Raw genomic sequence first — 23,142 nt, 5'->3', positions numbered from 1 at the left:
AAGAATATGCTCTGCGGTTGCATATTGCCCAGCCGTCCCCAGATCAATTCCAGAGTCAAGCTCCTCAAATTCGTAGCACTTTGGGACGCCCATTTGACGCAAGCATTCAACCCCATCCTCAAAGTAGCTAATTGTGGGGTATACACCGGCTTAATGTAGCTTAATCTCGGCAACCCTGCGACATCACCACCCTCCTGCCAATGAGACTACATTTTTACCATCTTAGGCTACCGCTACATTGCTAGCAATGAATCCACGTGCCACCATCGTCGCGTTCGAGAATATGAGGCCCGCCGCCTCCGTTCCGGGCTTATACGGAGGGCAATGTGCCCCCGGACCGTATGGCCGCCGCTAGATCCACCCGGGGCCCTGAAATGGCGGCGAATAAATTGAGTAGCAGTATGACCGAGCGCATATTAAGTGGTTGTGCGAATCTGAGCAAAGTCAGATGTCCTTTATGGGATATTAGAGTGCAGGGCTATGAACATGGATGTGAAGCTTTGCCTGTGTTCTCGGGCCAAGAATGGAGTTTATATACCACCGTGGAGTCGACATGTAGCAGCATCAGATTTGAGTTGTCTGGACTCATCTCTTCACTCCTTAGACTCTCTCTGTCTCTACGATCAAGATGTTGGGAAAAGCTACCATTGTCAATGCGCTTGTGAGCGCCGTCTCTGCGGGTTCGTCAGCACCTCGATGTCCTTGTATATCACTACTAACACTCACCAGGCACAATCCTCTGGGATGGTCGCTTCAACGACATGACCTCAAGTGCTGATCTCGAGAAATGGTCCTGGGCAAACCAAGTCGGCAGTAAGCCCACCACCAACGTCCTCAATTCCGCAACGACCATACCTAACCCTCTTCCCAGACTATCAATACTACATCCACGGCTCTGGTCCAACCTCGCGCTATGGTATATCCCTCCCACCCCTCCTACACACACCCCAAACTAACCACCCCCAGTCAACCTCTCCCCGAACTACAAAAACTCCGGCGACACCGGCAGCAAGCAAGGCGCCAAAATCACCATCGATAGCACCGCAAAATGGAACAGCGACATGTGGCGCACCGAACTCATCCCGCAAACCAAAGCCCCCATCAACCAAGGCACAGTCTTCTACCACTTCTCCATCAAGCGCTCCACCACAAACGTCCCCAGCGCAACAAACGAGCACCAAATCGCCTTTTTCGAGTCCCATTTCACTGAGCTGAAATATGGCTGGATTAGCGGCGAGTCGGGAACCAGCAACACCAACTTGTGAGTACATACCCTCCATGTCCCCTATCCCCGTCCCCAAAACAAGACATCACCAGCCAAAAAAAATCATAGAGTCAGTGAGAAAAAAAAAATTGCTGATTTGTATGGCCACACAGGCAATGGATGGTGAGCGGCCAGAGCAAATGGAAAACCGAGCTCAAAGCCGACGAATGGCACAACGTCGCCTACGAGATCAACTTCTCCTCCAACCAAGTCTCCTTCTGGCACTCTACGGGTAACAGCTCGCTTGTCAAGACCGCCGGCCCGTTTTCAACGGGTACCTCGTCGAATGGCGCGGATTGGCACTTGGGTGTGCTCAGGTTGCCCAGGCAAGGACTTGATGGCACGGGCGCCGAGGATTGGTATTTCAGTGGCACGTATGTGGAGAGTGGGCCGATTACGACGAGCATTGCTAGTCCTGCGGCTTGAGATTGATGGGCTGTGCTTGGGGGAGGGGATGGAGCGGAGGGGATGAGGTAGGAGCGGGGGTTTATGTACATAAGGTTTTGATATTTGCATACGCAACGTCATCTACTGCGAAGCGAGAGACACAAGGTGGTGAGACACTTTTACACCAAGATCCGAAAACCTCATTCTACTCAACACTCCCCTTCCTGAGAAACAAATGGTACTTGGTTTTGTGGTTTCTTCTTGTTCATGCATAAGCTTGTGTCTGTAGTCCTCCCAACGCTGATGTACTATCGATCATTTCATTGACGTTCCACCAGGTTCTGCCTCTATATAGCTGTACTTAAACCAAGGTGTTTATCTAGAGGGATTTTAGGTCTAGGTTCTGTTCGTGGTAGGTTGTTTTCCATCGAATCCAGACTAAGTGCTTAAAGTATGCTAAAGCCTCTCCTAGAACTAACTCTCGTTAAGATACTAGACAAGGGAGATCTACCGGAAAACTGAGAGTAAAATGCAAAGGTAAAGCTGGAGGGAAGCGTAAGACTGCAGCTAGAGGAGAACCTTAGGCTAAAAACAGGATGACAGAATGACGTGGAGAATGGAGTTTAGATCGAAGTCCAGGTTGCGTTAGCAAGGATGCCTAGGCCCATGCCCACGTGACAGGCGAAGTGGGCAAAAATAAAAAGTTGCAAAACAAAAACATACGACAGCGGGTATTCGCCAGTGGTCACCCACCTGACTACTAATCCGCCGATTAACTGCTTAAGTACGGAAGATCGAACGGGTTTCCCTGGGCCAGAAATCTATGGACGTATGTGCCAGAAAAGTAAAATTAATCGAATTTGATAATCAAGTACTATGCAGCGTACTATGAGCTAGGCTGCCTTGTTCAAGGTGTTGAGCGCGGCTACGCTAAGAGTGTTATTGATAGAGAAGATATAGTGTACAGACGAAAAAAAGCCAACTTTGTAGGCGTTTTGCGCACGCTGTAGAGCTGACGATTTGATATAGACAACAAGAGAAGCTAGAGACAGACTGTACGAGTTGTACAGCGCCGTAGTTGGTGAGATGAGTTTAGTCTGTTAGTAATAGGGTGATAGGGTGATGGCTCCTGAGGTGCCTGCACTACATAATACAAGAGTTTGACACAAGCTTAGTAGTGTTGACCAGAATAGATTTTACATTTGAGAACACAGTTGGTTTCTGGGTCACGTACTGGCTACGTTGTTATTGCATGGACTAGCTATCCTAGGCTCAAAGACAATCCAGACGTTCATGGTTGTGCACGCCACAGCCAACCCAAGTCTCCATGTAAGTAACCCATCTGAGAAACACGATACTAACCAAAACCCTTTGCCTCCCCCACCTCTCATGTGCTTTTCTAATACTCTTGCTGACACAAGAGATGCAACAACCCACGTCAAGCGCCATGTTGATGCCAATTCTTTGCCCAAGCTACATATTCGTCGACAGAAAATGAAACTCCCTCTGCAAGAATCTCTGTTGACTCTCTGAAATAGTCCTCATTAAACGACTCAAAGCTCGGGAAGAGACGGAGGTTATCGGGTGTTTCAATGAAGCTCCATCCGATCAGAATGTCGCTATTGCTACTACTGTTCGCTTGAGATGGTAGTACCACAAGCTCGTTCAACTTCAAGTCGCATATGCTGAGCATATCCTTATCAAATATTATATCGACGAACATGGCGCCCGTAAGGTATTGCCAGGGGGAACAGTAGATGGTTTCGAAGTGGATGTCCAGCCGACTGTCGGGATAGTGTTTGCAAAAGAGCACGAGATCCGATATGGCCTGGGTGTTTTGGTTGCAGATGTTTTCGGTGTTGAGGACTTTGATTCGCATGTGTTTGGCCTGCTTTGCCGGGAGACGGCGCAGGAACTCGGCGCACTGTTGGGGGGCTCTAGTACCATTGTCTTCGCCATTGGCAAAGAAAATAGTGTTGTATCGCATCTCAAGCCCTGTTGTCTCTCGGTAAAGTTGCTGGCAGACAAGCTGAAGCTGATTAACAGGGAATACCTGAGGCACTGGTACTTCCTCTTTGACCTCATGGTTGCTCACGTTGTCCAAAGCATCGGTTTCAGAATTATCGTCTCCCTCACTCCGCTCAAACTCTCCCCGATCCCTTACTCGCAATCGACCAATGCCACCAGACGTTTCATAGCAGAGGCCGTGGTTTTCAGTGAGCGCGTACTCACAGATGAGACTACGCATCTCAGCTGGAAGGTCGAGGAAGTTGCGAGACATGGAGAGTTTGATTGATTGGTTGATTGATTGATTGTTGTTTTGTAATCAGGTATATAGCAGAGTAAGAAGAAAAAAGTGTTGTTTAAGAAAGCTTACGAGAGAGAGAGAGAGATGGAAAAGCAGAATATAGAGAAAGTGGTGTTTGAGATTTTACGAGAGATACAAGCGGAATATATAGCTATAGGAAATTTCCACTTTGGGAAAAAGTTGTGGAAGGGGGGTGAAGCTGGGTAGGGTCAATTGACCATCGGTAAAGGCAAGGAGGGAGCAAAGAGGCGGGCAAGCCCCCCAACCCACGCTTACTTTCACTTTTGCCCTTTACAGAAAGAGATCTGGAGAGTGAAAGCTAGTGAAGCTACGTCTTTCTATCACCACTCTACACTGCATTCCACTTCTGCGCCACATGGATCGTTAAGTAATTCTAAATGGCAAAAGTTCACTAAATGCATTGATCATTTTAGACTACATAACCCCATAATACTCATACTAACATGAACCCCCTAACCATTCATAGAACAAAACAGCCAGCCCCAAGCTAGAACCTCTATGTCGTACATGCATGCAAGGAAAAAAAAACATGAACAAGAAAAAAAAACGCTAGCAATCACCAATCATGCAGCCCCCCTCCTAAGACAGAAAGAAACACAAACACACACACACACATCCTTCCTTGCTATCATCATCATCCATCACAAAACCCTCGGACTCCCAATCACACTACTCCCAAACACGGGCTCCAACCTCACCCCACCAAAACTCCACCCATCGACAAAAACATCCTTCTTGTACCTCTTGCTCACCAAGAAGCCCAAGGCGCCATCCAAGCCCACATTAATCTCAATATCCCCCTGAATCTCCACCCAGCCTTTGCCCCTATACTCCTCATACCTGCGAGTCCCCACACGCACCCTGATAGCATCCGGCTGCAGCAACACGGCCGCAACATCGGGCGTAATCTTGACATCGACAAACCTTGTCGCAAAGTTGTCAGCATCGTACGGTTTGCCGACGCTGAAGATGACGTCACGGGGCGGGGTGTGGTCGGAAGAGTGGAAAGAGGCGAGGAAGGAGACTTTGTATTTGCCCTGGGGGATGCCCGTTTTGATGCTGCGGAGACAGATGTTGTCGGCGTGGAGGCACTGGTAGACGGCTGCTTCTTCGCGGCGCCCGTCGTGGTCCAGGTCTGCGGCTACGGGGTAGATTTTGCGCAGGCGGCCCGTGTCGTCGAGGGCGAGGCCGCCTTCGCCTGTGGGCGAGGTGCTGCGGTTCGGCGGGCTGAGGGTTACATCGAGGCCGGTGCCGATGGCCATTCCGCTCTTGAAGTCGACGTGGACGAGTTTGAACGAGTCGTCGAGCTTGCGCGTGCCGGACATGCCGACTGCGAATTCGGTGGCGCCGATTTCGAATTTCGGGGGTAGAGCAGAGAGCTTGGCCATGCGTTCGCCAAAGTCGCGGGCGGCGCGAATTTGTTGGCCGTCGTTCATGTAGAGTTCTGTTAGGCTGGCCATTTCGTCTTCCTTCATCCATTGCTCAAGACTGACGTCGGCGAGGCCACGGTCTACGTCGAAGCGGAAGTACTTGGTGTCCGAGTTGCTATACATGCGCTTCATTTCGTTGTCGACGCGTGCTGTGCTAGTCGCCATGCCGGTGAGTGCACTGGCGATTGAGATGTCGGTTCCAAGACCAAAGGGGAGCCACGAAGCCATCTTCTTAACGCTGGGAATGCTCTGGAGACCCGTTCCGACTGAGACTATGACGCCAATGGACCGGTTCTCCCATAGTGCTTTGGCTGCGTAATCGACTTCTGCACAGGGATTGTTGAAGCCTACGCCACCGTCGAGGTATGTGACTTTTGGTGTGCCAAACTGCATTTCTTCGAAAAACGTCGGTGCTGCCGATGTCGCCCGTAATGCCTCCCAGATGCGAGTAGTTCGGTCGTTTGGATCATATGTAGACAGGATCCTTGGAAGCCCTAGTGCGTTCTTGAGTGAAGTGAGCACAAAGCCGCGACAGCCCTTTGCATTTGCTTTCCGGTGAACTGATTGCCGCTTGTGAAGCTTCCATGTAGGGCTTCGTGAGGGCGCTTTTGGAGTGAATGGACTTGAACTGTAGAGTGTAGATGAAGGCCTTGTTGTGCTTGTAGTACTAAGCGGTGGTCCCGACTCCAGTGAAGCCAACGAGTTCTTCATAGTCGCCAGGGGACTTTCCGTGAGTACCAACTCCGGTGCGGCATCCGCCCAGATGCTGTCCCTAGGTAGTTCGTTTGTCTCTTCCACCTCTTCGAATAGCGCCTCGTCCCACATGAGCTCGTTAGGGTCGAAGCCCAAATCTTGCAGTGCGGTCTTGATGGCGTTTGCGAGCACAGCACCGGAGAACCGGCTAGCTCCTGTGGGCACTTTGATACCGAATGCTTTGATGGATCGGTCATGCTTGAAAATCTGCTCAGCCAGCTTGCTGTAAACGGCTATGCACTGTTTGCAGTCGAGCCGTAACCGCGAAAGCATGATGGCTATGATTCCTCCAGTCGATGTGCCGCCAATGAGGTCGAAATAATCACATGGCTTGAGTGGCTCATGGTTGTTCATCGCCCTCCTTCCGAGTCTCTTCTCTTCCAAAGCAATGTTTTCCATCAGTGTCTCAAGGACAAGTAGTGACGACAATCCGCGCACACCTCCTCCATCGAGTGAGAGCAACCGCAATGGCGCATTTGGGTTCCTCTCCGCGTTGGAAAGCTCCATGGCTGATGTTTGCCAGATAGACAAATGGTTCTCTTTCCGTGTTCTGCGTTCTGTATCCGATCCGGTGGTCCAGTAGATTCACTGGTTTTCAAATCTGCGAGTGCGTTGTTGGTTGGAAATATAGGGTAGTTCAGTAGAGTGTGACGACTAGATTTCAAATGCCACCTATATATCTAGATCTGTCCTGGGGCGGCCTCTTCCAAGTCCCTGCAGTAGTGGTGACACAATGAGTCAGGTGCTCGAGTCCTCTATGAATATCAGTGGTGCCTGCAAGGCTGCGGCTACCATAGTCGATTGAAACCTATAGCGTGCCAGAATCCGATAATTCAGGACACCACCAGAGGCGTAGAGCTGGGAACTACTAGCATCTTATAAACCTTCTAACGCGCCCACCCCCCACATTCGCATTCCGGTGTGCTGTATTTGCATCCATTTGCATGGGGTCTTCAAGGCTCTTGGGGGCCAACTTACGCGCTTACAGCTCAGGTGTGGTTAGCGAGGCCCACCATTGTACAGAAGCGGCAATGCGCTGCGCCACGACGGCTATGCGGCGCAGGGGCACTGAGTCTAGCACGAGTAGTGTGCATACAGTGTGCGTTGCAGCCTTTTGGTGAACTTGAGTGGTGTAGAGCAGCGAAAATCAATGATTCAGGAGTCGATCTGCATTGGTGGGTGTGGCGGCAAGAAAAAGCGACTGCGGCTGTGACGTGTGCTGGGGAGGGCCGGCGAATGACGGGCGGTGTCCGAGGCAGCTGCGCCTCGAGTGGGTGTGCCGCTGCACACGTTGGGTCAGCAGATGGGCGGGGCTCGTATCAGACGTGCAGGAAACGCCAAGCTGAGGCTCTGCGATAGACATGCACGCTGATGTATTGGTTTGGAACGTCCATCAGAGTAGCAGAAACGAAACAGGGCGCTGACTGGCCCTGTAATGTGATTATATTACATGGGTGCTAATGCGTTGAAGACGTGCGACTATGGCAAACCAGGTGTGCAAAACCAATATGCTAAATGTTCAAACCCTGGGTATTATAATCGAATGCTCTGTAACGCCGTACGTATCCTCCATGCTGGTTCATTGTCGTCATAAGTCGTAAATCGTCATCATTAGAAGTGTGGTGGTGCAGGCTGTATGCTGCAAATAATAGTCTGTGAACATGTCAGCCGTTGCGTCATGCAAGGTGTGTAGTGAAGAGCTCACACTTGTCATCTCGTCCAGCATGTTCTAGCGTCTCGGAAATAATCATTCTGGACCCAGCGGCAATAGTAGATGGGCTATGAAGTCATGCTGGCGAGATGGTAAATGATGTTTTTTTTGGTTCAATTTGAGAGGGCTTGGAAGCCTGTCCAATCCATGTAGGCCGACGTTCGCTGGTCGTACATTGCCTCCAGACAGGCGTCAGACTCTTTTGCTCTGAGGGTTCTCAGATTCTCGATCTTGGGGCTGTCCTTGCGCCTCAGTTTCTGCCTTGGGATATACACTGGGGAGGGTGAGGTCATGATGGTCCAGTAGCTCGGTGTGAAGTAGCACATTGGCGAGCGAGGACGGTTGTCCGGGGAACTGGGTGGGGATGAGGCCGGTGTTGATGGGGTCGATGGTGCCGAGGCCGAAAAGCTGGCAGCTTCTGAGAAGACGGAGGGGGTGGGCGACGAGGCTACAGAGCTAGTGTGGGAAGTGACGGGTGATAGTACCGTGGGCGATGCAGGCTGGAAAGGGGCAAACTGGCTGGGACCGGGGCGGCGCACGCTCCCTTTACCGGAGAGCGGGGATGGTCGTTTCGGAGTGGAAGCAGTGAGGAACGAAGGCGTTGATGGCGTCGGCTTTGGTGGTGTCGTTTTTGTTGGGATCGCTTTTGAGGGGGCGGGTCTTGATGGAGTAGCCATTGTTGGGACAGGTGGTGGAGGCCTTGTCGGAGGAGGTATCGCTTGGAAGATTTTTGGCGGCAAGGGTTTTGGCTTTGATGGTGTGGCTTTGAACAGGGTAGGCTGTGGCTTGGTCGTGGTTGTGTTGATGGTGGTAGTGATGGTGGATAGGGTAGGTGGCTGCTCATTCGGTGACGTGGGCGGGGGCATCAAGGCAGAGGGGTGGTGGGTCGGCTCTGGCGGTTGCGCATCTTCTCTATGGGACAGCGGCGAGGGCTTTCGTTCCGAGGCCATGGCACGTCGGACGCGCGGCGGCAGTGTGTTTCTCCTGCTGAAGAGTGGCGAGGGGCTCTTGACAATGTCCGAGTTGAACTGGAAGGGCTCTGGCGGTCTGGCGGGGCGCGATGATCCGGAGGGCAGCGAGTTGCTCCTGCTGGGCATGGAGTTGGTCCTGCTGAAGAGCGGCTGGGGTACAAGGTCGGTTTCGGAGCCAAAGGTGAACATGGGCGGCCCGATCATGTCGACGTCGGGCTTCTCTGCTGGCGCGGTCGTCTCTGGTTTTTTGTACTGGTAGAACTGGCGATAGGGGTGCCGTCGGGGCACTGGTGGTGTTTTGCATAGCGTCAACGTCTCGTCCATCAGCACGTCGAGGTCGGCCATCTTTCTTTTCATGCTAGACGGCCGCGTCCACGAAGCCAAAGGTCGCAGCCTCGTCGTCGTGGGGTCGGGGTCGGGGAGGCGGTGGTGAAGAACAAGCAGGTCGGGGTGGATGGACAGACGGGTGTGCGGCGGCGCAAGCGAGGCGACGCTGTGTGGTGTCTAGTCGGCTGGGCGGCGGCGAGGGCGGCGACAGGCTTGGTGGGCGCTGAGGGCAGGGCGGGAATTTTAGGCGGGCTCTGGCAGCATGACCAGGCTAGGCCGAATGCTCAGGAGACGCCAATTAGTCGGTCAAGTCCCGGGTTACGTGCGCGGCCACGCGAGGCAGTGTTGGCCGCCATTGGACGGGCGCTGCGCAAGCTGGACGGGCGATCCAAACTCTGCCAGCGTGGCTGGGCCTCTGTCGGCCTGCACCGTGCCTTTGACCGCCCCACGCGGTGGAGAGACGGATGGATGACCCCTCATCCTGCCCGGCGCTTCTGTGCTCTATACGTCCATCCGCCTACACACATGGCCGTGGCCGTGTACGCATGTCATGTCAATCACCCACCGGCCTGCTCCCCGCCAACCATTGCTGCCCCCCGCCCAGCTGCTGCTGATGACGATGAATGCGTACGAGGGCTCGAGCGAGCACCCTGTGCCGCCGCCCGACATGCTGCTCTGTCTGCATCCACGCAATCTCGTCCTCCTCAACCAAAAACAGACAAGACGGGAGCTAGCGACGTCCGGCTCAGCGGCTCTCTTCAGCTGCATCCCCGGAAATCGAGATACTCAGGTTTTGGTCGCCAGCCAACATGTCATGGCGCATGCACCCCTCGTCCCCAACGGTGCCGTCCCGGGCTGAGGTCATACACCTGCGCCTACGTAGTGTGGGTGCGGCCATGGCCATGTGTGTGTGTACACACACACTCCACCAAGGCCTGTTGTCTGTTGTCTGTGTCTCACATCCAGCGCATCCCTCGCACCCACGCGTGACACGCCTGACTCGGGCAAAGACGGTGTGTGTAGTAAACAATGAACATGTGTTCTCATTCGTCCAAGCTCAGGCCTCCTCATTCCGCACCCACCCCTCCAACCAAAGCAAGCCGGCCCCTCAGCAAAATACTCTGCCCTACATACTACATGCCCCCCCCCCCCCAATATTACAATCATTTATTCTAGAAACAAAACTGAACAAGAAAAAAAAGACCCCGTCGCAGCATAGACGCGTCCAACTAACTAACCCCCTTGTAAATGCAGACATTAACCGTACAAGCGCCTTGGTATCATCCAAGATTACGCAAACCACGTTACGCACATGGCAAACTCTCTTTCTAATAATATTCACAGCCCTCTCCCCCCCCCTTCCCATGCTCATCATCTTCCTCAATCCACGTCACCAGAAAACGTCCGCCGCCGTAGATTTGCGTCTCTGATGTTGTTGAGCGGGATGCCGAAATCGTCTTCATCCCAGTCCGCCTCATCATCTGACTCCCACGAACACGGGATCTTCTCGGCGCGGCGGGCACGATATGCACTCAGCCCAATGCCGTTGGAGATGGTCGTGGCAATCCGCAACATCATCGACACCAGATGTGCTGGCGGGCCCAGCACAATCTCATACGTCTTGCGCACTAGGGCATTGGTAAACTCCTTGCCAGGGCTGTGCTTGGGTGGGTAGAACAGGTTTTGCGTCGGGGGCATCGGGGAAAACGCCCGTCGCTGCGACGCCCCCGTCAGTCGCTTCATTCTGATGGCCTCTGGTGGTGTGGCAATATCCAGGCTGGCGCGGCCAAGACTGTCGCTGTCCGAGTCACTGACCAGCGGCGGGGTAGACGGCGCTGACGACGGGCGCATATTGGTCGACACAATCGTCGTAGCATACAATGGGACCGTGGGAGTCACGGGCGCAGATGCATCGGTCCGTTCTAGAGACAAGGCACGCACCGTCGCCTCTGATATATGTCTTCGGTGTGTCGAGCGTCCCCTGGGCTCGTCTTGTTGCTGTGCTGAAAAGGTAGCTGCCCACGGATTCATGTCCACCGTCTCAGCGTCCACAAACTTGGGTGAGGGGCTTCGTGGAGTAACCGTCGAGAGAGAGTAGAATGAGTCAGTGCTGGAGGCCAGGCTGCCGGCATCCGACACCTGACGCTCAAGCACTGGCTTCTCTGCGTCCCAACTCGCCTGACCTGTTGGCGACTCAATGATGCTCTGCATTGCAGACACAGATCCCGTCCTCTGCGTCTTGATTGGCGCCGTGACCGAGCGTACACCCTGAAAGAGACTTGCCCGTTCTGCCACAGAGAGACGGCGTGGGCACGGCTTGGACGACGGCAACAAGGCGGGGGACTCTGGCAGTATTCTCACAAAGGGAATCTCTGGTGCTTCGGGTACCGCCTCACTATTATCTGTGCAGATGCTCCGTCGATCATCCTCGTCGTTGGACGAAGCAGCGCTGGCCTCTGAGCGTTCAGTCCCGGCAGTAGAAGGCCGTGACCCGTATTGTTCCGGCACCCAGGTCTTGTCCAGAATCCACTTCTTCGCCTGTCCTGAAGGCTTTCTCTTGATGATTTTGCGCGGCGGACTCTTTGGCCGCTGCAGCTCTTCGACCCCAGCGCCTCGTCGGAAGGGGCATTGCGTCCGCTCATACTGCATCACTTGGGCGAGGACCGACTGAAAGTGGGTGATTTTGGCCTTGTCCTCCTCAGTCTCATAGGGGAGTTCGATACGATAATACGAGTCTTGCCGGACACGCAACACGAAGACGGACTGGTTGTCGACGCACCAGCATTGCGAACGCGGGAAGATGGTATGGAGCAGGTTGCCGCTGTTGAGGAAGGAGACATTGGACGCGGTCACACGGTAGATGCGTAGGACACCTGGTCAGGCATTAGCATTGCTCGCAGCTGGTGGCACCTGGGTGAACATGCCGACTGCCAGCGTACGCTCGGTGGGCGTCTTCCACGGTATCGGCTGCCATGCGTCACCCTGACGTTCTGGTGAGGGGCGCCGGGCCGAGGTGGCTGTGGTAAAGGAGAAGATCCTAGAGTCGGAACAAACAAAGAGAGTCTCGATGCCATCGACGCTGTTTGTAGATGCAGGCACCGATGCTGTCCTTGGTACGGCGCGCATGGGAAGGGTGAAGCTTCTCCGTGCGGCTACAGGGTTGTTGGCAGTCAGAGGGGAGGGCGCGTCATGGAGGTGCTGGGGTGAAGCCGGCAGGGACATGGCGGGCCAGCTATGCGAGCATTTCGGGCCTGAAGAGGCTGCGGCTGCGGCGAGGATAGTGTGTACAGGAAAGCGTCCGGCGCCTGGTAGTAGGGATTCGACGTGTGCTCAACAAGAGTCGTGTGCGTGTTGAGGGCGAGGTCGTCTCAGCCCTGTCCGTCCCTGGCCGGTGGCGGAAGAGTACGCGCTACCGCCATGGCCACTGGGACGGTGTCGAGTCTCAGCCCGGTCAGCCCATGGCGGCGCCAACCCCACGTCTCTCTGACATGAGCCACACCGCAGTACCAACGGGCACGACGGATGAGAGAGAGAGGACAGTGAGGATATACATACAAGACAGCGCGCATGCCCCGCGTTCGCGACAGCGCTGCATGGCACCTGCAACGGTGACGGCGCGGGTGCTGGCGCCCCATACATAGTAACAGTAGCTCCATGTTCGTCATCTGCTCCACCGGTTCGCAGGCGTTCGCACAGCACAGAGTCGAGGCCGACGTGGAGCCACTACGTACGTGTGCACTGAGCCTTTTGCTGCGTGCTCTCGTCAGACCACTGCACTGTTCGTCCGACTGTCTACTCAGACTGCCCGCCATGGACAAAATCGACATGGCCAACTTCGACGTGTCCAATTTCGACCCCAATGCCATCCTGCGGGGCGCCCAGCTGACTCTAGTCGGCGGTATGTTGCTACCCATCAGGCTGTCGTGATCTTCCACAGGTTGCTGTCTGACACACTGCGCAGTCAATCGAGCCCTCCAAAACCCGCGTCTCTTCACCTCCGACCACTACCGCCAGGCCGCCATAGCCGTAGCTGCCGGCGTCGCCATCCGCATCATCGTCGCCATTCCCGTACGTGCCGCAGCATAGCCTGGCCAGGTCTACAGCAAACAGCGTCGCTTACATACTTCAGATTGTTGGTGTACGAGTGTTACTATGGATCATCTCGCTGTTTGTCGACATGAGCCAGACAGGGCTGGATGAAACCATCATAGATGGCCTCCACTTCCTTGAGCACTCGGTGCTTCAGGTGCCCTTCTTTCTCATGACGCTGATGCGCTATGTGACGCCGACACTCGACCAGATGTAAGTCACCACCACTGGTACTCGGGCTCGTCTAACCTACATCTTTACAGGTTCATGGACTCGCTGCGCTGGGTCGACGAGACATACGTGCAAAAGCACAAGACGGACGACCCGCACAACCTCCGCGCCATGTACTATCCCAACCTTGAAAAGTACCCCGACCACGCACCCAAGCCGGAGAAGGAGAAGAAACCCCTCAAGCAGACTGTGATAATGTACGCCACAAAACAGAGCAGAAAGGCGGCCATTTCACTGGCAGTCTTGGCTCTCTCCTACATGCCCTACGTGGGGCGCTTAGTGCTCCCAGCTGCCAGTTTCTACACATTCAAGAAGGCGGTGGGAACCCAGCCAGCAGCTGCCATTTTTGCAATGTCTCTCCTCTTCCCTCGCAGGTACTTGGTCAGCTTCCTGCAAGCCTACTTTTCTTCTCGCACGCTTATGCGTGAGCTGGTATGTTCCGCTTTCGCTATCTCCCGAACCTTATTCCGCTGACATCCCATCAGCTTGAGCCGTACTTCAGCCGTGTCCGTTACACCAAGGAGCAGAAGAAGCTTTGGTTCAGAGACCGTGCCGGTGTCCTTTTTGGATTCGGCCTAGGCTTCTATGTCTTTGTCAAGATCCCACTTGTCGGCGTCCTTATCTACGGTCTCGCTGAAGCCTCGACAGCATATCTCATTACCAAAATCACCGAACCACCTCTGCCGCCGACCGAAGCCGAAAAGTTTAAGCAAGAGTCGCTCCGTTGGAAGAACAAGCACGAGTTTCTCAACATGCCCTGGCAGCACATGGATGAATACAATCTGGCAATGCATAGGCCCAAGGAGCAGTCTGAAGTGCGCCAGACTCCGAGAAAAACGTTTAGCTAGAACATGGTCATGTCCGCCCCGCTTGGCTTAAACTGAGAGCAGCTCCTCAGTCATGACGTACACGCAGCTTATTTCCGTGGAAGCAATGGCAGCCAGGTTCAATTGGGCAGTTGACAGCCAAGCGTAATGGACTGCTACGCTATCTGGCATGGCGGGATGATGATGTCCGTTCTGGACATGCCCCGCAGTGGGGTTGACGCGTCTTGTTATGGGAGGTAGCCTGATAGCTCCATTCGATGAAACATAACGTAACCGCATCGTATCACTCAGCTTATCATAGACGATGTATCGATAGTTTAAGAGGGAATGTGCGGCATCTTCGGCAATTGGGTGTTTTGTAGAGATAACAATTCATCGCCTGACCCTTTCGGTATCCCCCTTTTGTCCGGCTGCTATTATATCATGAGCCCCTCTTTTTGTAATGGATTGTGTTTGCTCTTCCTTTCCTCGCTTTTGATTTTCATTTCAGTTCCAATTCCTAACTCACAGATTTCCAACCGTTACTATGGGTAAAGACGCCATCCGATACGCAGCCAAAGTCGATCTAGACAAACCAGCAGCAGAGCAAGAATGCTTGCACGTGTGTCTCCCGCAAATCACTCATACATGACTATACCATTCTGACCCAAAAACCCCCGATTTTTAGAACCGCTGGCACCCAGAAAACCCTTCATACGCCACCATCAAGCCCGGTGAAGTTGTCAAGATCGAATGCGTCGACTGGACCGGCGGCCAAATCGGCAACAACGACTCAGCTGACGACGTGCGCAACGTTGATCTCACAAAGATCCACTATCTAACAGGTCCCTTTGACATTGAGACTGCGGAGCCAGGTGATGTGCTTGTGGTTGAGATTCAGGATGTGCAACCGTTGGATGAGCAGCCGTGGGGGTTTACGGGTATCTTTGCGAGGGAGAATGGAGGTGGGTTTCTAGATGAGATTTATCCCGAGCCGTAAGTGTTTTTTTTAAAAAAAATCTCACAAATGACTATATGTGTGGATACGGGTTTTTGAGAGGTAGGAAGAGAACGGATACTAATAATGGCGAAAGAGCAAAAGCGATATGGGATTTCGAAGGTATCTTCTGCAGTTCCAGACACATTCCTGGGGTCAGATTCGCAGGCTTGATTCACCCAGGAAGTAAGTATTCCCTCCTTCTCTCTCTCCCCCCCCCCCCTCCCCTCTTATACATCAAAATAAGATACATAGGAGAGAGAGATAAAGAGTAAAGAAGAGAAAAATTAACTCGAGACCACACAGTCCTCGGCTGCGCTCCCTCAGCCTCCGTCCTCGAAACCTGGAACAAGCGCGAAGCCGAACTCATCTCAACACACACGCACCTCAACCGCATCGTCGCGCAACCGCCGCAACCCCTCAACACGCACGCCGGCCGCGCCACGGGAGACCTGAAATCCAAAATCGCCCAAGAAGGCGCGCGCACGATCCCGGGCCGCCCCGAACACGGCGGCAACTGCGACATCAAGAACCTCTCTCGCGGCTCCAAAGTCTACCTCCCTGTGCACGTTGCCGGCGCCAAATTCAGCGTCGGCGACCTGCACTTTAGCCAGGGCGACGGCGAGATTTCCTTTTGCGGCGCCATTGAAATGGCAGGCGTCATTACCCTCAAGTTTAGCGTCATGAAGGGAGGCGTCGCCCAGTTGGATATGAAGAGCCCCATTTACGTACCTGGTCCTGTGGAGCCCCAGTTTGGCCCCGGGAGGTATATTTATTTTGAGGGGTTTAGTGTGGATGAGACGGGCAAACAGCATTATTTGGATGCGACGGTGGCGTATCGGCAGACGTGTTTGAGGGCAATTGAGTATTTGAGGCGCTATGGTGAGTTTTTGTCTGTCTTTTCTCTTTTGGTGTTTTGTTCTTTTTTTTTCACGTCTTTCTATCCTTCTCCCTTTTTTTCCCCCACCTTTTTACTCCATGTTCTCTCTTTTCTTTTCAACGTGGGCTTTGTTTTGGATGATCCTTGACTTTTGTCATGGGATGAACATGCTATGAAACGCTCTGAATTTCCTTACTATATCTTCTTTTTTTTTCTCTGCCGAGGTTTATCAGGTTTTCCTCCAACATCCTCACTTTCTTTTCTTGGCGCTAACTGAGACGATTCAAATAGGCTACAGCGACTATCAAATCTACCTGCTGCTCTCCTGTGCACCGGTACAGGGACATGTGGCGGGCATTGTCGATATCCCCAACGCGTGTACGACCATGGGACTGCCTATGGATATATTTGACTTTGATATTAGCCCGCATGTCCCGGCTACGAAGAGAGATCTTGGTACTTGTGCATATGCGTCAAAGTAGGATGCTACCACTACTCCGCAGTGCATGTTTGAAATGCAACTGCGTGTCTCCGTGTAGTTGTCGGGCTAGTTCTCAAATGCGGTTATTACCAGGTGGCCCATGTATGTATTTTGAACTTGATTGTCTCAGAAGAAATGGTTACAACCCTCATAGGATTGTTGTGGTTCTCTGTCTAGGATGTGGAGGTGTGAGAGAGAAATGTCCTGTAATATCCGCACCATCGCGCTAACGGGGTAAGATTATGATGGATGCAAACCCCAAGAAACCCCAACCTAACGTTCCGCTTGTCCCCTGGTCCTAGAGAGGGCTTTGTTCCGCGGTCTGAGCGTTGACCCGTATCGATTAAAAAGGGCCGATTTGTCACCCGATGTTAGGGTTGAGACAGCGACCCAAGAGAGAACAGAGAAGAAATAATACACGATGCTCCGGATTACGAGCGAGGGCGAGTTTCCCTCGAATTGTATCGGTAAACTTTGGCTTCGTCCCGTGCAATCTCGATCTCGATCTTGATTCGATTGATTCACTGATGGAGACGGGTGGCATGCCTCAGCATCGAGAGAATTTGTGAAAGTGGGGGACGAACATTAAAGAAATTGTGTAACGGGTGGGATGAATGCAGTGGCATTAACTTGGGCATTGGGCAACCCGGTAATACGTACTCTAGACATCATTCAATCAAGTACTGGCTGCTTTGCTGTGTTAGGTTAGCCTGTGCAATCGGCGCTCACGATACACACATGGCACGCCAATCAATGATAGAAGTTTCACATCGATCGTACGGCAATGGCCCGCTGGAACAAATAATGAGGCAATCCTCAAGAATTCTTTCAAAGCTGAGCGGCGGTATGTCGTTTGCTTGGTCCATAACGATTTCTCTACGACAACCACACCATTTTAGAGAAGCCATGACAGCGATATAACTGTGGCTACTGTTCGTCATAGTGTAATACAGACAGCAAATTTGGTGTCATCAACATGCTCCACCAACATAAAAGAGATGCCAGGCGATAGTAGAGCGATCAACTGCCCATGATTGGCCTCTTTTAGCCCGGGAGATGTACGGCGTATCGGCGACACAGAATCAGGAATACCCGCTACAGTTATGCCGTATGGTTCGGGAACCCCAGGAAGGCGTGGGACATGATCATGGATGTGTTGTTCAGAGATGGAACAAAATATTGTGGTGGTGGTGTAAACATGATGTATTGAGCCATAGTCATGGGCAATGCATAGTTGTTCTTCACACCTAAGAGATTGCTAAGGGCACATAATATCATTGAACAGCCCTGTCCTCTTATGCCACGCCATAAGCCGAGTCGAAGCCGGGATTAGGTCCGAGTTTGGCTGACATGTGTAGAGTAGTCCCAGTGGTGCATTGCCACGTGACGCTCGGGATAAATGTACTGCGTTAGTCATTTTCACAAAACCTTTTCGGCAGCGGAAACTAAGAATGTTAGCTGCGTAGAGTCTTTATGCGCCAAGAAAGATTTACCATTGAGCCCAGTGTTGTCGGGTTCTACGTGCGCAGCCTTGACAGTACCATTTTCGATGACGAGAGCGTATCGCTTTGAACGATCGCCTCCGAAGATGGATGTGCCATCAAAAGACAGACCAAGCGCTTTTGTGAAGTTAAGGCTGGGATCGCCCAAGAAGCGAATCTGGTTGTATTAATACAGGGTAGCTGGACTATGGTGCGAGGTAACACTTACGCCACTCGAGCCGGAAGGATCAAGCATCTTGCCCCATGCTTTCATACTATGCACCCATAACGTCAGTACCAGCAAATCACAATCAGCTCCAAGGAACTGTTTCGACGGGATATTTTTTTTTCCTGGGGAGTGTCTCTTGTGCATGTCGTGTCCGCGAGTGTGACCCACGAGTCAAACAAGACGTGGCCGCCACCGAATCGCCGAGTCAGCCATGAGGAGGCATCCGTGGCTGCCGGGTGATTTTTGCGAGGAGACTAAACCTACACAAACGGGTCGTTGACCGAGACCACAAAGACTTTGCCAGCATCTTTCAGCTTGGGGGAGTTGATGTAGCCGGGTACATGGCTTTCCGAGCACGAGGGCGAAAACGCGGCTGGGACACCTGCGGCTTCTGTCAGACGGCCGCGCTTTTTGAAATGGAGATTTGCGCCGTGTTGGGCTCACCGACAATGACACCCTTGCCGGTCAACTCGTTGGCGAGGTTGACCCTATTGCCGGGCGATCCCTCGACCAGGTGGACGTCAGGCAGCTTGTCGCCCACCTTGACGAATGCGGGCGCCGAAGCATGAAAGAGACGGCGGCCAGCGAGGGGGCGGACGAGGGGCAGACGACGGGAGGCAGCAGAGAACATGGCGGCGCAGTGAGTACTAGACAGGCGAGAGAGTGCGTGTGTAGGCGTAAGTAGAGTGTCGTGGGCACGTGTGTGCAGTACGTATGTAGTAGAGCACGTGTGCGGGCTGGGGGTGATGGTGGTGGTGAAGGTGGGGGTGCTCAGTCTTGGCTTTGGGTGTGTGGAAGGCAGCAGGCGGCAGGCGCAGGCGCAGGCGACGGCCACAGCCAAGGGCAGCCCCTTCCTCGCCGACGTCCCCAAGCGGATGCAGTCCACAATATCCAGACGCCCGTTTCGGACGTGACAGGCTCCATAAATACGTTGCGGTGCGCATGCCAACCAAGAGCAGTCCTCTGGGCCTCGCGGCGGCAGGCAGGTTGCGGATAATGACTTGGCTTTTGGGGGAGAGGGGCCCACTGGTGCGTTAGTGGGTGCATCTTGGACGCTTGCTGTGCGCTGCCGATCCTACTACTGTGCGGCCGGTCATGGGCCGTCAGCGGCATAGCTAGCGGAGCTGCCCACGTCAAGACGGCGACGAGACCCATGGCACCGCGACTGGAGAGGGTGGCGGCAGCACCACCAGCACCAGCACCAGCACCAGCACCACCACGACTGCATCTTGCGTGCCTGCGCGCTTCTTCCCCCCGTCGGCCACAGGCGCAGACACGCAGCCATGTATCGCAGCCATGCACGCGGGCGCCGTGGCGGGCGGGCGGCCGAGCCGGTCGCTGTAGGCGTGTGAGTGTATAAAAAAGGGACACACGGCCCTCTCGTATCCGCCCGCCCCGGCATCCCTGCTCTCCTCGCTCGGCACGCCCGCTTGGCTCCCCTAGCCCATGCTCGACTGCAATCCTCTCAAGGCCCCGGTTAACCTGCTTTAGGGCCGTTTAGCTCACAAGCCAACGAGCAGAGCCCATGTCTCCTTGCCTCTTCCACCTGAAGGCCCAGATCTCGTCCATTGCCCTCTGTTCTCCTGCGACCAGCCGTGCCTGTTTTGGCTAATTTCGTCATCGCCCTTTCACCCTCCATCTGCTCTGCCAAGCGACCACTCCCTACCCCCCGTATATTCCAACGCGCACCCTGAGCCTCGCGCGCCCTCCGCCGTTTGCCGCCCTCTCGACTCCCCTCGTCCCAATTGCTCCTGTCCGTGCCCGGGGTCTCGATATCCATCTTGCCCATCGACGCGAGGCGCCTGTTGCTGTCGCGCACCCACTTGGACTGCCACCCAGGCATTCTGCGCCTCTTGCGCCTGTAGACCACCCGGCATCATGGATTCCAACCAAGGCGGTGGAGGCGGCTCCAACAACTCGAGCGACTTTGTGCGCAAGCTGTACAAGTACGTCGAGGCGCGCAGGTGTCTAGATCGACGCCCTGGTACCAACTAACGCCAATTCAGGATGCTCGAGAACCCCAGCGACGAAAGTGTAGTGCGGTGGGGCAATGACGGTGACAGTTTTGTCGTTCTGGAAGTATGCAGCTACTAGTCCCATTTGTTTCGTTGCAAACAAGTTAACCCCGAGCCAGAACGAAAAGTTTACCAAACACATACTCCCCAAACACTTCAAGCACAGCAACTTTGCCAGTTTTGTCCGCCAACTGAACAAATATGATTTCCACAAAGTCCGCCACAACAATGAAGAAAATGGGCAGTCGCCCTATGGACCTGGGGTACGCTTTGCACACGCTCTTTGCGGCTATTGTCCGCTGGGCGTACCGTCACACGTCTGACTTGGCCATGGCTAACCAACACTACACAGGCCTGGGAATTCAAGCACCCAGATTTCAAGATGAACAACAAAGATGCACTCGACAACATTCGCCGAAAGGCCCCCGCGCCACGAAAACCAAACCAGGCAGCCGCTGAAGACTTTGCACCCTCGCAGCAAATGGACATGGTCAGCGGGCAACTAATGGCGACACAGGCCCAATTACACCAGCTCGAGGGGCGATACAACGAGCTAAACATTCATCATTCCATGCTTTTGCAAGAGGTCATTGGTTTACAAAAGACGGTTGTTAACCACGAGCATGTCATGCAGCAAATTATGACTTTCTTGCATGGCGTGGATGCGACACAGCGGAGGAACAGCAAGCTCGTCTTCAACGGCGGTGAAGCCCAGAATGGCAACATGGACCCCCCATCAAACAATGATGACGACAACCCAGCTTCGCCTTTGCAGCATGCCTCCAAGCTTCTCAGTGAAACCAACGCCGATGCCATGCTGAACCCCCGCAATCTCGAGCACATGAATGAGATTACCATGAGGATGAACGGCACCTTGACAACACCACCACCAGACTTTGCTAGGGCACAAATGCGGCCCACAAGCCGCGGCCCGCCATCAGCAACTTCGACAAACTCGATGCGCCTTGACAACTTGGACAATCTCGTATATCCAGTTGGGTCCTCCAACGGTATTGATCCCATGTACAGCGAGCACATCAACAACATTCCCTACGCTGCTCCACCAAAAGCCGTGGACCAAAACGAGCCCAAGGTGCCCGAGGGGAAGAAGAAGAGTGCTTTCCCTGACCCAGGATGGATCAGGCCGCCACAAATCTTGCTTGTCGAGGACGATCCTACCTGTCGCCGTATTGGAAGCAAGTTTTTGTATGCTTTCCACTGCTCTATCGATAGTGCCGTAAGTTTTTCTTTATCCCAACATTTGCTACTTGTATTAACTGAGCTTAGCTCGACGGTCTCGAAGCTGTCAACAAAATGAATGCTGGCTCTAAATACGACTTGGTCCTGATGGATATCATTATGCCAAATCTTGACGGTGTCTCTGCGTGCCATCTGATCCGGCAATTTGACACCACGCCTATTGTCGCCATGACATCGAACATTCGTAGCGATGATATTTCGATGTACTTCCAGCATGGTAAGACAGCCCTGGATGCCTACTAGTTTTGTACTAACAAGACTAGGTATGAATGATGTTCTACCCAAGCCATTTACCAAAGAAGGACTGTTGCATATGTTAGAAAAACATCTGGTCCATCTGAAAAAACCATCAGCTCAAGGTGACGGGTCCATGGTGGCACCGCAACCTGTACCGATAGCACGGCAATTGGTGCTCAAGGAAGAGGAATCGCCGGGCAAATCACCACAAGCCGTCAGCAACTGGAACTCGCCCAATCAAATCCCGGGCGTATCTCCAGTCGGCACTTCAGTTCCAGAAGACTTTGCGCAAGCCATGCGAGGGCAACCAGTGCAACACCCAAATTCATACGGAGTCAATCCTATGCAAGGGAACATGGGGTATAATGCTTCATCACATATGCAAATACAATCACAGCAACAGCAGCAGCAACAGCAGCAGCAACAACAACAACAGCAGCAACAGCAGCAGCAGCAACAACAGGCACAACTACAAGGTCATCGCAGACAGGTCTCTGAGATTTCCGGTGGGGATGATATGAACAATCCAGCGAAACGTCAACAAATGTATCCTCCTCAGATGCAACAGCAAATGGGGGGAATGCAGCCTCGCCCTCATTGATTGAAGGCGTGTTGCAGGAGCCTGAAGCGAAAACAAAAGTATAAAGAAAACATAGAGAAGACAAACTGGACACTGGCTTTTATGCCAGCAGGCATTAGCGACGGAGTTTTAATACAGAACAAGGGTGTTCTGTGCGAGTCGTAACCGAGATCCCATGGTCGCAAGGCCATTTGTCGTGGCTGGCCCTTTGACGCTTTGTAGTAAGACGCAAGGATGCAACGGTTCAAAAGCTATGTTGTGGGAGGGCATCAAGGACTGTAAGTTCTGGGCGTTCAAGGTTGTAAAGTGACTTGTTGTTAAGTGGCTTGGGAGCTGGGCTGGACATTTGCTAGGAAATACCCTACTTGCTAGAGAAACAATTTGATATGTAATTTCGCTCCAAGGTAACGGAGTTATAGGAGAGTAAGACCTTGTCCTGATTCAACAAAAACAAGTACAGTGTGTTACTCCGCGGTCCGAAAGGCTACGGTGGCTGATCGTGAGCCGGCCAGGAGACTTATATACCAACGCCTCAGTCATAGGCGACGGGCTCTGTACAGTGTACAGGATTCGTACGTCAGGTCGCATCTGGTGCTTATCAGCATGAGATAGCGGATGTGTTTCAGGGTGCGAGTGTCGTTGCAATAAGCATTTTGCAGTAGATGCTGCCCCCGGCGGTCCAGA

General features: G+C 53.3%; 9 protein-coding genes across 9 annotated transcripts; 4 read left to right on the top strand and 5 right to left on the bottom strand.

Annotated features, from left to right (window-relative positions):
* Window positions 1-628: 628 nt before the first annotated feature.
* PSV08DRAFT_376093 (uncharacterized protein) lies at window positions 629-1,709 on the top strand (the record flags this gene model as incomplete). The annotated part of the gene is made up of 5 exons (XM_014222739.2): window positions 629-680; window positions 730-813; window positions 872-916; window positions 967-1,261; window positions 1,378-1,709. 5 exons carry the CDS (start codon window positions 629-631, stop codon window positions 1,688-1,690), a joined length of 789 nt encoding a protein of 262 aa, XP_014078214.1. The 3' UTR covers window positions 1,691-1,709.
* Window positions 1,710-3,089: 1,380 nt separating this feature from the next.
* On the bottom strand, window positions 3,090-3,932 carry PSV08DRAFT_346124 (uncharacterized protein; the record flags this gene model as incomplete). The annotated part of the gene is made up of 1 exon (XM_014222738.1): window positions 3,090-3,932. One exon carries the CDS (start codon window positions 3,930-3,932, stop codon window positions 3,090-3,092), a length of 843 nt encoding a protein of 280 aa, XP_014078213.1.
* A 429-nt stretch (window positions 3,933-4,361) lies between these two features.
* PSV08DRAFT_357962 (acyl transferase/acyl hydrolase/lysophospholipase) lies at window positions 4,362-7,003 on the bottom strand. Its single transcript, XM_014222737.2, has one exon. It carries the CDS (start codon window positions 6,668-6,670, stop codon window positions 4,622-4,624), a length of 2,049 nt encoding a protein of 682 aa, XP_014078212.1. The 5' UTR covers window positions 6,671-7,003; the 3' UTR covers window positions 4,362-4,621.
* Window positions 7,004-7,562: 559 nt separating this feature from the next.
* PSV08DRAFT_397941 (uncharacterized protein) lies at window positions 7,563-9,265 on the bottom strand. Its single transcript, XM_014222736.1, has 2 exons — window positions 7,869-9,265; window positions 7,563-7,816 (listed from the first exon to the last, which is right to left on the bottom strand). Exon 1 carries the CDS (start codon window positions 9,200-9,202, stop codon window positions 7,988-7,990), a length of 1,215 nt encoding a protein of 404 aa, XP_014078211.1. The 5' UTR covers window positions 9,203-9,265; the 3' UTR covers window positions 7,563-7,816; window positions 7,869-7,987.
* Window positions 9,266-10,319: 1,054 nt separating this feature from the next.
* On the bottom strand, window positions 10,320-12,532 carry PSV08DRAFT_1851 (inheritance of peroxisomes protein 1-domain-containing protein). The gene is made up of 2 exons (XM_066091910.1): window positions 12,097-12,532; window positions 10,320-12,045 (listed from the first exon to the last, which is right to left on the bottom strand). The coding sequence occupies exons 1-2, from the start codon at window positions 12,392-12,394 to the stop codon at window positions 10,553-10,555; spliced, it is 1,791 nt and encodes a 596-aa protein (XP_065949954.1). The 5' UTR covers window positions 12,395-12,532; the 3' UTR covers window positions 10,320-10,552.
* Window positions 12,533-12,854: 322 nt separating this feature from the next.
* PSV08DRAFT_357959 (uncharacterized protein) lies at window positions 12,855-14,719 on the top strand. Its single transcript, XM_014222733.1, has 5 exons — window positions 12,855-13,070; window positions 13,134-13,240; window positions 13,302-13,474; window positions 13,525-13,924; window positions 13,978-14,719. The coding sequence occupies exons 1-5, from the start codon at window positions 12,983-12,985 to the stop codon at window positions 14,338-14,340; spliced, it is 1,131 nt and encodes a 376-aa protein (XP_014078208.1). The 5' UTR covers window positions 12,855-12,982; the 3' UTR covers window positions 14,341-14,719.
* A 59-nt stretch (window positions 14,720-14,778) lies between these two features.
* Window positions 14,779-16,841, top strand: PSV08DRAFT_1834 (Acetamidase/Formamidase). The gene is made up of 5 exons (XM_014222732.2): window positions 14,779-14,920; window positions 14,987-15,294; window positions 15,393-15,481; window positions 15,602-16,177; window positions 16,467-16,841. Exons 1-5 carry the CDS (start codon window positions 14,846-14,848, stop codon window positions 16,655-16,657), a joined length of 1,239 nt encoding a protein of 412 aa, XP_014078207.1. The 5' UTR covers window positions 14,779-14,845; the 3' UTR covers window positions 16,658-16,841.
* A 996-nt stretch (window positions 16,842-17,837) lies between these two features.
* PSV08DRAFT_255859 (Redoxin) lies at window positions 17,838-19,084 on the bottom strand. The gene is made up of 5 exons (XM_014222731.1): window positions 18,811-19,084; window positions 18,631-18,748; window positions 18,367-18,412; window positions 18,150-18,315; window positions 17,838-18,101 (listed from the first exon to the last, which is right to left on the bottom strand). Exons 1-5 carry the CDS (start codon window positions 18,995-18,997, stop codon window positions 18,076-18,078), a joined length of 543 nt encoding a protein of 180 aa, XP_014078206.1. The 5' UTR covers window positions 18,998-19,084; the 3' UTR covers window positions 17,838-18,075.
* Window positions 19,085-20,244: 1,160 nt separating this feature from the next.
* PSV08DRAFT_213573 (HSF-type DNA-binding-domain-containing protein) lies at window positions 20,245-22,881 on the top strand (the record flags this gene model as incomplete). The annotated part of the gene is made up of 6 exons (XM_066092109.1): window positions 20,245-20,312; window positions 20,373-20,445; window positions 20,501-20,644; window positions 20,734-21,618; window positions 21,669-21,858; window positions 21,905-22,881. The coding sequence occupies 6 exons, from the start codon at window positions 20,245-20,247 to the stop codon at window positions 22,477-22,479; spliced, it is 1,935 nt and encodes a 644-aa protein (XP_065949953.1). The 3' UTR covers window positions 22,480-22,881.
* Between the last annotated feature and the right edge of the window lie 261 nt (window positions 22,882-23,142).

The sequence above is a fragment of the Bipolaris maydis genome, assembly GCF_028858645.1.
Source record: "Bipolaris maydis strain C4 unplaced genomic scaffold PSV08scaffold_1, whole genome shotgun sequence".
In the NCBI taxonomy this organism is placed as follows: Eukaryota; Fungi; Ascomycota; class Dothideomycetes; order Pleosporales; family Pleosporaceae; genus Bipolaris; species Bipolaris maydis.
This window is presented reverse-complemented; position numbering and strand designations above follow the sequence as displayed.